Below are 13960 nucleotides of genomic sequence, written 5' to 3'. Positions count from 1 at the left end.
TCACGTGACAGAGGAAGAGAGAGGTGTGCGAGCTGATTTCAGGGCATTCTGTTTTCACTCGTTTTTAATCGCACAGGTTTTCAAAAGATAATTTCAACACGGCTTCAGTAAAATCTTAATAATAATAATAATAATAATAATAATAATAATAATAATAACAATAATAATAATAATTAAACAAAAAAAAACGAAGTTTCAAAAGGGCACTTTGGTTAATAAAGGGCAGAATTGATGTCTATGTGTGCACGCCTATGGTTTAACTCCATTCACCTCCATTCATTTTGGACCAGGCGGCGAACCAGAGTCTATGGGGCGAACTCGCCATAAAACGACTCTTGACCATAGACTGTGTATAGCTGGACAGAGCATCGTCTCTCAAAAGTGAAGCCACCACAGGTCGGGCGCCCCCTGCTGTACGGCTGCAGAAAGCTGTGTAACTCCACCCATCCCCATAGGTTTCAATGGCAAAACAGACAACTTTCAATCACATTTTTTTCTAATATACGATAATTCTTACTCCATTATTTAAATTCAACAGCTAGTGTAACCTCTGCTTATATTGTCAATTTTTTATATCCCCACAGAATTCGGTTTTTAAAACGTTATTCAGCTCTATTCAAAAAAGGTGTGGGTATTGTAAAAGGGCTGCTTATGGGCGGGTCCAATAACAGACCGTCAGCTCCGCTCCGCCCCGCTCTGCAGTCTGTGACCGAGGCAGCCCTCAGGGGCGGGGTTATTCAAATGAGTAGGTTGCTATCCACAGTCTTTCTCCCTCCTCTGGTCTCTACTGCGCAGAATCAGGTGGCAGGATCGCCAACATGGCGGAAGATTTTGGCTTCATTTTCATTGAATGAATGGGAACGGAGACACGGCGTCCATCTTTTTTACAGTCTCTGCTCTTGACTAATCTGTGAAAGAAAAAATGCGACGCCTTGTGGCGGATTGGTGCAAATACAGCCTGTATGGTTTATTTAAACATTCAATACGATACACAGCTCTGGAAAAAAATTAAGAGGCCACTTCAGTTTCTGAATCAGTTTATCTGATTTTGCTATTTATAGGTATATGTTTGAGTAAAATTAACATTGTTGTTTTATTCTTTAAACTACGGACATTACTCCCAAATTCCAAGTAAATATATTGTCATTTTGAGTAATTATTTGCAGAAAATGGACCTTAAATAATGCAAAGAAAACAAGTTCATATTAATAAAATTTTAAGAGTTCAGAAATCAATATTTGGTGGAATATCTCTGGTTTTTAATCACAGTTTTCATGCATCTTGGCATGTTCTCCTCCACCAGTCTTACACACTGATTTGGATAACTTTATGCCACTCCTGATGCAAAAATTCAAGCAGTTCAGCTTAGTTTGATGGATTGTGATCATCCATCTTCCTCTTGATTATATTCCAGAGGTTTTCAATTTGGCAAAAAATCAAAGAAACTCATAGTTTTTAAGTGGTCTCTTTTTCCAGAGCATTTTTACTGAACTGCATTTTATTCGTAATAATTTTCTCATTCATGTTAATATTAATACTGTACTAAACTTCTTAAAAAAACATTTCTAATACATAAATGTAAAGATTTGTTTTCTAAAGACTATATAAACTGTATATAGCTTTTACTTTTTGTTTATAAATTGTGTTTAATAAAGTATTTTTTTCAAAATAATTAATTTATTTTGTTTATAAATTAAGCCTAGTCCTGGACTACACAACATTTTGAATGGAGATTTAACATTGAAAGGAAAATATAGACTTAAATTAGAATTAATAATCCCTGTCTGTGATTCAAACACAGATTGATTTTTTTTTTTACAAAAAGTAGTTTGAATTCATTGTCTAAAAGATTTAAATATATTGTAAAGCAATTCAATTCAAACAGAGAGCGTAACGTCCTTATTAGAGGACCCTGGTCTTCTCATTAACTAAAATCTAATTGAAAAAAAATTATTGCAATTTAAAGAAAATATGACCACAATTAAATCAGATATTTAAAAACAGTGATTCAAGCCTTCTGAGAACATATTACAACAAATGTTTACTAAAGCATTGATATAAATGTCATGTCTTAATGCAAGACACTGTTATACATGCATGTTTCTTTGTACACAAAAATGTGAAAACAAGCCTTTTATAAAATATTTATTTTTAATATATTAAACAAGAGGAATTGAACAGCTGAAATGTGAAATGTGTATGTAAAACTGAAACTCCACTGTATCATTTATTATTATTCTATATTTGACTACACAGTGTAACTGTACATCAGTATGCACTGATATTTTTAGCCAATAGAAAAAAATGTTCAATGGTTCCCAAAACAGTGAGTGTGCACTTACACATTATGCACTTCATAATCCGATTACTGCAGAGCATTTTTTGGTCAGTAATCTTATCAACATGTTTACATGAACTTTTGTGTTTACATGAACTTTTGTGTTTACATGAACTTTTGTGTTTACATGTGCAGGAAAATAATTGGATTTTTGCTTTGTAACTAGCCAATGATGCATCAGTGCTTGGCCAGTGCACTCAGAGGAAAGCACCGCATGCCCAGTTTTGATACATCAGCTAACAGACGACTGTGCAGACAAACATCAGAAACATGGAAGAGATGTGGCGAGAGGAGAGAGAGAGCCATCTACCCACCGTAAGAAAGGAAAAGCACGGCCAATTGTGTTTTCTCTCTCTGACTCTGGCTGCTGATGGCCAATCAGCATAATGCAGTATTAACTGGATTTTTGAAAAGTCTACTTGAATGATCAGATAACTGCAGATATCTGTTTATAATCAGATTACAATGTTCACGTAAAGCCCACTCAGTAAAATCTTAGTCCCTTATTAACCATGTCAGTCTTAACACCAGCTCTTAATTAGTTTCCTCAGTTTTGTTTTTCAGCTTCTCTGGCTTTTCTGTGTCTTTTCGTTTCTGCCTGTAAAATTGTCTGAAATGCAGCTTGTTGGGGTTCAGGCCGTACGCTCTCAGTCTCTGCCTGCTGAAATCTTGGCCTCCCATTCTGACTGTGAGAGCACTGCGAGAAATCAGCCGCCCGCCCTGCGGACGTTTCTTCAGCCGCTTGGGCTTCTCAGTCCTGGGCTTTTCTTTGTGAGACGCTCTGCTTTCCTCTTTAACAGCAGTTCTCTCCACTTTCATCTTCTTCTTCTTCGGAACCAGGAACTCTGAATCATCCTCCTCCTCCTCGTCCTTTTTAAGCACAGTCAGAGCTTCGGCTGCAACATCATCTGACAATTTAGACGCTGAAGCTCCTGAAATAGACTCCGCCCCCTCATTCTCCTCCTCCTCCTCCTTCATCAGTCCTTTCTCCGAGTTCTCTGCGTTCTTCAGCCGGTCCCTCCTCTTCTTACCCATCTTCACTTTAGTGTCTGACTGGCCAGGTAGTTCATCATCCCTGAGTGGAATAGTGAAGCATTTAATAAAAGCTTGGTTCTTAGGACTAATACAGATTAATCAAATAAATAACAATACAACATATCTAAACTAATAAACAAACTCACTTGAAATTCACCTCAAACACTTCTGAAAGAAATATTTTTATCTTTTTTGCTCCTTAATAGTTAGGCTCCACAACGTATCTGAATATTTTTAAAGCATTTGTTCTATTGGGTATTATCCGAACATTCAGCAATGATTTGGCTGAGAATTGCAAAAAAAAAAAAATTGGTGTTTGGTCAAATAATGAAAATACTAAATACTTCATACTGAACAATAATGTAAATACAAAAAGCATTTGGACTACATAAAAAAAAATCAAAATACTAATTTAAAGTTTTATTTTGTTCTGTTTTGGGCAAATATTCTCATTATTCACTCTTTGAATGTTCAGCCAAATAAGTGAAAAGGCTTATTTATTCAACGGTGAAAATTAGCATATTTTTACATAATTCTATTTACCATATATAGGTTTTTCTTGTATATATTCTTGCACTTTTTGTATTACTGTGCTGTATTGTCTGTCTGGCTTAAAAAGTGGCTAAATGAATTTAAAACTATTTGGAATCGGTTTTTAATTTCACAGCTGTGTGGATGGAATTTTTTAAAAAGCAGGAGAGAAGAAAGGGAAGGAGGAAACCCTCCATTTTAACACTTCACATATTGTCTAACACACGCATGACTATACTGTAGTAGTAGTAGTAGTAGTAGTAGTAGTAGTAGTAGTAACAGAACCATTTTAAACTCAAATGTAGAATATAAGTACTCACTCAGTGTATAAGGAAGTGAAGACTTGTTTCTTCTTATTGACATTTTTAGCTTTGATCTGGTAGTTCTTCACGTCACAGAGCTCTTCATTCTCACTCCTGCCAGAAATAAACGCAGAGAAGTCAAAAGAGTTAGAAAATCATACAGTGCTGTTAAAGCTATAATCACTTTTACACAGGTGGTCCGGTCCAACTTGTCCCCAAATCTATGAACTAAATATTAAACTATAGTAGATCCTGGTCTTCAGCAATTTTATTGCATCATCAATGTATCTTATTGTATCAAGAATGAACTTTCTAAAGCATATGGAGGACATCATTAGATCTTAAAAGAACACTGACCCAATTGTACATTTCATTACATAAGAGTGTATTAAGCCCTGTTTAATTTAATGTGCAGCAAAAAATTTATCAAAATCACAACACCTATTCCTGTACAATTACGCCGTACCTGTACATGCAGGTCTTCTTCAGCGAACACCAGCGATTCAGCTCCTTCTCATCTGCTGCCAAGATCTGCAATCATATGAACAGTCAGAGCAAAACCACAGCCATTATATATAGACTTCAGTTTCTAGTCCTGGATTTTGTAATAACTAGACTTAAAGAAACAACTGATGTAATTGTTTGGGATTCTGAGTATTTACATTACATTACATTATATTTGGCAGACACTTTTGTCCAAAGAGACTTACAATAGTGAAGTACAAAAGTAATAGAAGTTAAAAATAAAACATCTTTAGATAGGGCCTAAAGGAGGTCGAAGGGAAATAATGGGATAGAGGAGTGAAGAAGGGGAAGAAGGAAATGAGGTTAGAATTAGTTAGTTTGTTAGAGGTGTTAGGAGAGTAAGTGCTCTTTGAAGAGCTCTGTCTTCAGGAGTTTATTAAAGATAGTGAGAGATTCTCCTGATCTGATAGTGGAAGGTAGTTTGTTCCACCATTGGGGAACTCTGTATGAGAACAGTCTGGATTGCTTTGTGTGAATGTTTGTTTGTTTGACGTTTATTTGAGGAGAGCAGCGGCCGGGAGGTAGCGTAAGCTTTCAGGAGTGAGTGCAGGTAGGAAGGAGCTGTTCTGTCATCAGCTTGTAGGCGATTGTAAGAGTTTTGAATTTGATACGAGCAGCAACTGGTAGCCAATGGAGCTCAATGAGCAGTGGGGTGACATGTGCTCGTTTTGGCTGGTTGAAGACCAGACGTGCTGCTGCGTTCTGGATCATCTGGAGTGGTTTTACTACACAGGCCGGGAGGCCAGTTAGTAGGGCATTTCAGTAGTCGAGGGGTGAGATGACGACTGCTTGTACCAGGAAGCAGTATTTCTCACACTTCATGGCCAAACTAAACTCGGGGTCCAGATTTGAAGACCCTTGCTCTACAGTTTGCTCAGAGAGAAGATTAGGTCCTCAGGCCCTGGTCAGAGCTGTTCCCGGAGGAGACACAATACCAGGTCAGACATAATCGAATGCTCATCATCGCAAGATCAGATTATTCAACCAAGCTTACAGCCTACTGGCCTGCACAGCAATTAAACACGAAGAGAAGGAGAATTAACTAACAAGAGAAAAACATTTCAAAATGACTCACCTCATCAGTGCTCAGACCAAAGTCATTGGGCACCACTTCTCTGTAGCGGAACCTGCAGGGCAGGTCATCTATGATGTCCTCAAAGTCCAATTTGTAGTACTCATCTAGGTACTGCTCAAACGACTTCTCATCTAAAAAATATAAAAGTAAAATAAAATCAATAAATTAAATAAATAACTGAAATGATCAAAATTAAATAAATATCTATCAAATTGTCTTAAAATGTGCTGCTGATTTCACCACTTAAAATTAAATCTAACCTACAAAAGCCTTAATATTTTTAACGTCTCAGCAAACATACCAAAACACACAATGACAAAATACATCATAAACAAAAAAGTCATAAATCATAAAGCAAAATTATTTGCCATCTCTGTTCAAATCATTCCAGTTGCCAAATATTTGCTAGTCTGCTAGACCACCCGGAGCCCCCTGATTTATCTATTTCAAGTGTTTATTTCTTTAAATGCTGAGTCTGTATCTAAGAAAATTTGAATATTATGCAAGACCAATTTAAAAAATATATTATTTAATACAGAAATGTTTGCAAATACATTTGTTCCATTTTACTTCATTCTAAAGGTTTTCTATCAAAGTTTGTCTATCAAACCGTGAGCATGTTGTTTGCATAATTGTAATAAAATGTAGTTTAGAACACATAAATAAACAGGAATGAAAGATAGAGGTTTTATTTTATTTATTTATATTTTAGTTAACTTACGTGGGTCAAAAACTGGCTTGTTCTGAGTGATGATTTCAGCAAAGCGAGATTTCTTCCTCTTTTTGCCCATCAGCGGAGCATCCTCTCTGCTCATCTTCTTCTTCAGATCTTTCAGTTTCTTCTTCTGCTTCTTAGAGAGTGCATGCTGACTGGGATCGTAGTCTGCATCCATCTGTTCAAGTAACACAGAGCAGAAATGCTGAAATTAAACCTCCCATATTTAATGTTTACTGAACTTATAAAAGGAAGGTAAATTAATCACAAGATTGCAGTGCTTTGAAATGCTCTTACAATAAAGTCCGGATCCTCACAGTCCGGCTGGTAGCTCTGCTCTCCACCCTCATTCTCTCCCTCCTCCTCCTCCTGCTCCTGATATTCTTTCTCTTCTACATATCCATCCTCTTCCTTACCCATCCATGTGTCCCAATTCCAGCGTTCTGCCGAAGAAAAGATACATAATAACATAGAAATACTGAAAACAGTGAAAGTTTATTTACAATATTGCTGGATATACAGTACCAGTCAAAAGTTGGCACAAATCTTCCTATTTTCTGCTTGGGTTTTCTATGTTTTTATGACTTTTTACACTGTAAACTTAATAGCGAAGGCTATACTAAAGCTATACAGAAACACATGCTGTTGTTTTATACTTTAGATTCTTCAAAGCAGCACATTTATCTCTGAGGACAGATCTGCACACTCTTAGTATTTTAATCTCAGTGTCTTCATGAGGGGGAGTCACCTGGAATAGTTTTATGGAGGTGCTGACAATAGTTGCTGTTTTTCCTTCAAGTTTAAAAGCTGCAGCTCATCTCAACTCACCTCAAATCACCATCTCAGTTCATCAAGTTTAGATCAAGGGATTGTGGAGGACAATTACCTTTTTTTTTTCTTTTTTTTTTTTTTTACTGTTTACTAGGTAATTCCATATGTGTCCCTTGATTGTTTAATATTAATCTACACCGTTGAAAATAAATAAATAAAGAAATTAAGAAAAACGATGAATAAGAAGCTGTCACAACTTTTAAATGGTTCTGTACATTCCTCCAAAAAAAAGTAATTCAGAAAATAACTTACCCTCCAACTCCTCATCTTCATCATCAAACTGCGGTTTTTCCTCCTCGCAGTCCCCATAATATTCCTCATTAAAAACTGTCTACAGACGATAAAAGAAAAAATACGTTGTTTAATTAAAACCAAAACGTACAAAAATTCACCAAGCAGTCATCAATTCATTTTTATTTCTAATTTTCCCCATTTTCTCCCCAATTTACACGGCCAATTACCCAACCCACTCATAAGGACTCCCCCTATCACTAGTAATGCCCCAACACACCAGGAAGGTGAAGACTAACACATGCCTCCTCCGATACATGTGAAGTCAGCCACCGCTTCTTTTCGAGCTGCTGCTGATGCAGCATTGCCGAGTAGCATCACAGCGCACTCGGAGAAAAGCGCAGCGACTCGGTTCTGATCAGCTCACAGATGCCCTGTGCTGTGGACATCACCCGAGGAGTGATGTGGGGAGAGAGCGCCATCTATCCACCCGGAGGGAGCAGGGCCAATTTTGCTCCCTCTGGGCGCCGGCAGCTTGATGGCAAAGCTGCATGAGCGGGGGTTCAAACCTGCGACCTGCCACTCACAGTGGCAGCGCTTTTTTCAACGCTGGACCACTCGGCACCCCCCACCAAGTAGTCATTTAATATTTTACTTCCTATTCATATGTCTCATTTAAATCTAAATAGTATAAGCAACTTTCAGAGAGTAATTTTATCAGGTCCTTTACTTGTCAAAGGACCTTAAAGACAATGTAGGAAAGTATTTTTAAAAAAATATCTATAAAAAGGTCTCTTTCAGCCACAGTTCGTCAGTCTAACCTGCATGAGCTGATCGTGCTGCTGAGGATCGAAGTCTCCATCCAGATCCACCTCACTGAAGGCCAGCTCTTTATTCCCTGTGAGTTCCTGCAGTTTCTTCAGCTTCTCCATGATCTCTGCTCTTTTCAGGTTCTTCAACTCCTTCAGCTGTTGCTGCTTCTGTTCTTTCTCCTACTCACACAGAACACAGGCCAGGATCAACATCAGGCATGCAAATTAAAATTTGCATGTTTATTTCTGGTTACACTTTATTTTGAGTGGTTCTTATTAAATGGAATTAAGACACATGACTCAACAACATATCAGTGATGAATTGACCTTTTTTAGTTACTATAAAAAGGTAGTTTTTTGACAAACACAAAATAGAAGTGAAATGGACAAAAAAACAACAAAAGAATATTTCACCTTTTTCTTCCTCTCCTTTACTTCCTCCCTCTTTGTCTTCCTCCTGACATCTTTACTTCGGACAGAGGTGGCAATGTTTCGTGGGTAGGTCTTAATCTGTGGGTTAAATGTGTGTGAAAATGCTTGCGTTTTGTTGCTTTATATTGTTTTTGTTATTTTTATTTTTTATCCCGTACCATGAACTAAGAAAGCATGCACACACACACACACACTACAGTACTTTTAATATAAGTACTTGCCTGCTGAGCTCCGGGCTCCTCAAACCGGAAGTTGTAGTTCCTCTCAAAGCTCTCCTGCTGCTGCAGGAATGATTCTCCTTCCTCCTCAGAGTCTTCCACATCCTCCTGCATTAGCTCGTCATAGGTGGGAATTCTGGAGACAAGACACAAATAAACTATTTACTCCAATGAATCAAAAACCAATGAGCCACTGAGCCTTGTGTTATAGAGGTCTGTCTAAACAACCGAAAAAACTGTAATAATCGCAACTCCACAACCAAATTTGCATGTAAATTCTGTTCCATGCAGCAATCAGATTTCAGTCTGACTAACTGGGGATGCAGTTGCCTCTTATTTGTAAAGACAAGAGGATAAAATCTTATTATGACACAATCCAGTAAGCAGGGTCAAAGCATTCAGTCACATAACATTTCACCTACTTCTCTTCATCTTCTTCCAGGTATCCCTTGTTCAGGATGTAGTCACGTAAAAACAATTCTTTTTCATCCAGTTTGGGATCATTCCAGTATTCCTTCAGGTATTTCTGTTAAATCAAGTTTAGCAACAGAACAATATCATCAGAAATCAACATGACACCAACAATTAAGGGTTAACTCACAAATAAAAATACCAAAGTCAGAAACACCTACAGAAATTAGAATGTCTAATGTCTATATTTACCATGTCCTGAACTTCATCCTTCCCCTCCAGCTCTGCCTGGCCTTTCAACCAGTCCACATAATCAGCCTCCTCTTTATCCTAGAGGGCAGAAAAAGAATGAAAGATCAATAAACATGAAGTGAAATGAAACTTTCAGCAAATTTACAACGTTAAAAAGGACCACAGCTTCATATTCTTTGTGATGTGAGGATGTTAAATTCGTACCTTTTCTTCCTGTGTTTTGGTTCTGCGCTTTAAGAACTGCCCCTCTTCTTCATCACTGCCCTCGGCATCACTATCTTGCACAAACTTCTGAAAGCTACAAGAGAAGCCATTGAACATTTAACATTCCAAGTATGAAGAATTAAAAAGATTTAAGGGGAAATTAAAACTGTAAAAAGGTGACTGACAGTGGAATTAAGAGTGACAACCACAGAACTGGGGCTGGACGATACAGTGAAAGCGCATATCACAACATATTTCTACATTTTGGTTGATACGACACATCAATATTGATATAAACAATAAAAAGACCCACAACAGAGGTCTAAAAATCATTTTTGCCAATTTATGCAATGCTCACTAAAATAAATATGAGTCAATATTAAATATTGATCCAGTTTCTACCTCTTTTTCAGGTCCTCCTGCTCCTGGATGTAGCTGGGAGACATTGCTCTCTGTGGACAGAAATAACAGGGTTAGGAAGATGGTCTATGTTAAGTAATGACACCATTTGATGTACTAAGCGTCAATACCTCCTGCATCTTTCTGGCAGCTTCTTCAGCTTCACTATCGTCCTCATCATCCTCATATTTTCTACAGTGGGCAAAAGAAGTCACATTTAGGAATTTATCATTTCCAATGAACATTTATTATATAAAAATACAACGGCAGCACCACTCTTGTAATTACTTTATAACAGAAGTTATACTACTGAAAATGGGCAACAAAATTTTAATTTTACACTCACAGAGATCATATTTTAAAATGTCATGCTATCAAATATTTCCATTCACACAATACCAAGTTCCAATCTTAATGAATGGGAAGAGACCAAATACTCCCTGATAAATAAATAAAAAAAAAACTTCATGAACATTTTCTTGCATTTGTTCTGGCTACTATTCTTGCACATACTGAGTGGGGGGCCTTCTTACAATTATTTTCTGAATAAACACAACATTTATACACACACTAACCAGCTTATAACTCTTTGACTTACCCTCCTCTCTCCAAAATGACTTTACGCTCATAGTCCTTCAGGAACATTGGTTTTTCTGCCTTTTGAGAAATGGAGGGTTTCTCATCACTTCCTGAGCTGGAAGCTGTGGAAAAGTCAGAAATTCAAACTAAATCAATAATAGACCAATACTTAAGGATACATGTTTACAACATATATATTTAGAGTTATGTATTGTAAATCATTTAAATAATTAATATTAAATAACAAATTTATGTCAACCCAGGACAAAAATAAATTTGTAAACCCTGAAACAGCTGAAAGCAGTTTCTGCAAAAATTAAACTCAGTAAATATATTTACCAGCCAAAAAAAAAAAAAACATTATTACAGACACACTGCTTCACATACCCTCCTCTTCATAGAACTTTGCATCTTTCTGATAGATCTTTGGGTCCTTTTTCTTCAGTAGAGAAAGTGTTCTGTAAAAATCCCTCTCCAGTTTAGGATCAAGTTCCTGTAAACGTAATCAGAATTCTTCAGTTCATCTTTCAAGTACAAATGTCAGAGATATGAGAAGAAATCTCAAGAAGCCTTTACAGGTGAATCTACATTTTATTATGGAAGAACAAGGTCTTACCACTTCACTCTCCTCATCCGATTCAGAGTCTGAAGACCCAGAGGAACTTTCTTCATCCTGGTCCCCAAAGCGATCCTTCACTAGAACAGTCCAGAAAACAAAAACAAAAAGTTTTTTTTTTTTTTTTTTGGAGATTGCAATTCACAGCTTCAAACAGGAATTCAATCAAATATTGAATGCGCCTAAAAGCTACAACATGTAATAATATACTGCTTTGATTTTGTTTCAGGGGGCAACAAGTTATTTAACCCTAACTGATGCAGTAAATAGCTTCTTATTTCTTAAACAAATATGCGGAAAGACTTGGTCCTGTGGTCGTGGAAAAGATGTTAATTGGTCAAATAATCAGCAATCATCAAGCAGACATCTAAAGAGATTAGATGCTGATATAGAAATGGGGGAACAAAGGAAACAATAGCTTTACTTAGCTTCAAATGTGCCAATTTAAAAAGTGAATTTGTTTGTAAGAACTAAAAATGTATTATTTTTATATTTAAAGAATACCAGGATGTACTTTTACTTTCAGTAATTCAGTACTAAATGTTACAATAAACTACTAATAATACTTAAGTCCAAAAAAATGACCCACCTAAGTGTGGAGCTCAAACAACACTTTAACTCAACTTGTACTTTTACTCAAGTCTAGATCTCAAATGTCATTATAGATAAGAAAAAGCGAAATTCAATGTAATTAAACATATTTAGTCGGAATTAAGTTTATGTATTAATGGTTATATTGGAATGAATCTATAGATCTAATTTTAGAACGGCAGAAAACATCTCAAAGTTGATTTGTGAAATGAGAGTTTATAAATGAGAGTTTATAAAGATCTGTAAGTAAAGTACTGACCAGTATTAACAGAGTTATGACTTATTTCTTATTTTCGGTGTAACTTTAAGCTATTTTACGGCGTGCCACACAGTTCCAGCATCAGCTACAAGTAGTAAGACTTTTGGAACAACGTGAGGAAAACTACACCATGCAGCATCAGCATGTAACAATTAATAATCATTTAGCTACTCTTATTAACAACATTTTAAAGATAAAGTAGGATTATCTCTGTTCAAAATCTCTAAACACCTCCAGAAATGTAGTTAGGTTAACTTAGCCAGGTTAGCTAACTTGTAAAAACTCCAGTGTAGCTAACTGAAGCACTGTGAGCTCGGTTAGCATTAGCATTAGCCAGCATGCTAATATAAGCTGCTGTTAAACACTCACGTTTCTGCAGCTCCTCTTTCTGCCTGTATTTGTCGTATTTCTCTGCAAACTTCTTGTTGATCTTCAGTTCCGACATGGCTGCCCGGTACAGCTGCTAACAGTGTTAATAATTTAGTTATTAATTTTACAGCAGGACCGCTGCTAATGCTAACACGCTTCCCTGCGCCAGCATGGGCAGAAGGGAGCCTGCACACCACGTGACTGCTGGAGTCACGCAGCCAATCCAGGACCAGAAGCTTCGACCAATCGGGTATTACATATACATGAATATTAATACAGAGATACTGCGGATATTCTGTATTATATGTTGAATATTCAGTGCAGGGATATATTTAATAATTAAATATACTTAAGCATGCTTATTAATATACAGTAAATGGTAGGATATTAGGGGAATTCTCCAGAGAGCAAAGAACATTGCATATTGCATTATAACGTTTAATGTTAATGATGGAAAAACAATCTTTACATTCAGCCAACACACTTTTTTATAATCTTTCTTTATCATACCATACTATAATATTTATTAATTAATCAATTAATTAATTTATCTTTAATGTTACATGTCATATCTACGTCCATTAACACATTGAATCAACGTCCATTAAAAGATTCTGATTGGTTAAAAGATGCCTCACACAACTAATAATATTCCCACAAATAGTATACAGCAAGACCACAATACAGACTATAACAATAGAATATGTACAAAATACCATACACATGTATGGTTATTAAATTTTAATACAAACAATTGATGTAGATGCAACATGTAACATTATATTACAGATGAAATCAGGCTGAACTGCTTGAATTTTTGCACCAGGAGTTGCATAAAGTTATCCAAAAAAGCATTGTGTAAGATTGGTGGAGGAGAACATGCCAAGATGCATGAAAACTGCAAACAAACAAAAAAACAAGGTTTATGAACTTTTTATGAATATGAACTTTTTTTCTTATTTGAGGTTTGAAAGCTCTGCATCTTTTTGTTATTTCAGCCATTTCTCATTTTCTGTAAATAAATGCTCTAAATGATAATATCTTTATTTGGAATTTGGGAGAAATGTTGTCCGTAGTTTATAGAATAAAACAACAATGTTCATTTTACTCAAACATATACCTATACATAGCAAAATCAGAGAAACTGATTCAGAAACTGAAGTGGTCTCTTAATTTTTTCCAGAGCTGAATATCATGGCCTATACGTATATATCATGGACCATGGTCATAATCAT

At 36.3% G+C, this 13960-nt stretch overlaps 1 protein-coding gene and 1 non-coding gene across 2 annotated transcripts; both read right to left on the bottom strand.

The window, feature by feature from the left end:
• Positions 1-2130: 2130 nt before the first annotated feature.
• On the bottom strand, positions 2131-12933 carry kri1 (KRI1 homolog). Its single transcript, XM_022673670.2, has 19 exons — positions 12726-12933; positions 11507-11586; positions 11278-11383; positions 10910-11012; positions 10443-10503; positions 10315-10364; positions 9913-10006; positions 9709-9786; positions 9468-9571; positions 9049-9181; positions 8810-8905; positions 8405-8575; positions 7605-7683; positions 6819-6964; positions 6528-6699; positions 5807-5937; positions 4673-4737; positions 4225-4320; positions 2131-3413 (listed from the first exon to the last, which is right to left on the bottom strand). The coding sequence occupies exons 1-19, from the start codon at positions 12799-12801 to the stop codon at positions 2873-2875; spliced, it is 2382 nt and encodes a 793-aa protein (XP_022529391.2). The 5' UTR covers positions 12802-12933; the 3' UTR covers positions 2131-2872.
• Positions 5602-5700, bottom strand: LOC125784548 (Z30 small nucleolar RNA). Its single transcript, XR_007427330.1, has one exon. It is a non-coding gene; the product is annotated as a Z30 small nucleolar RNA (small nucleolar RNA).
• Positions 12934-13960: the final 1027 nt, after the last annotated feature.

The sequence above is a fragment of the Astyanax mexicanus genome, chromosome 19 (genome assembly GCF_023375975.1).
Source record: "Astyanax mexicanus isolate ESR-SI-001 chromosome 19, AstMex3_surface, whole genome shotgun sequence".
Taxonomy (NCBI): Eukaryota; Metazoa; Chordata; class Actinopteri; order Characiformes; family Acestrorhamphidae; genus Astyanax; species Astyanax mexicanus.
This window is presented reverse-complemented; position numbering and strand designations above follow the sequence as displayed.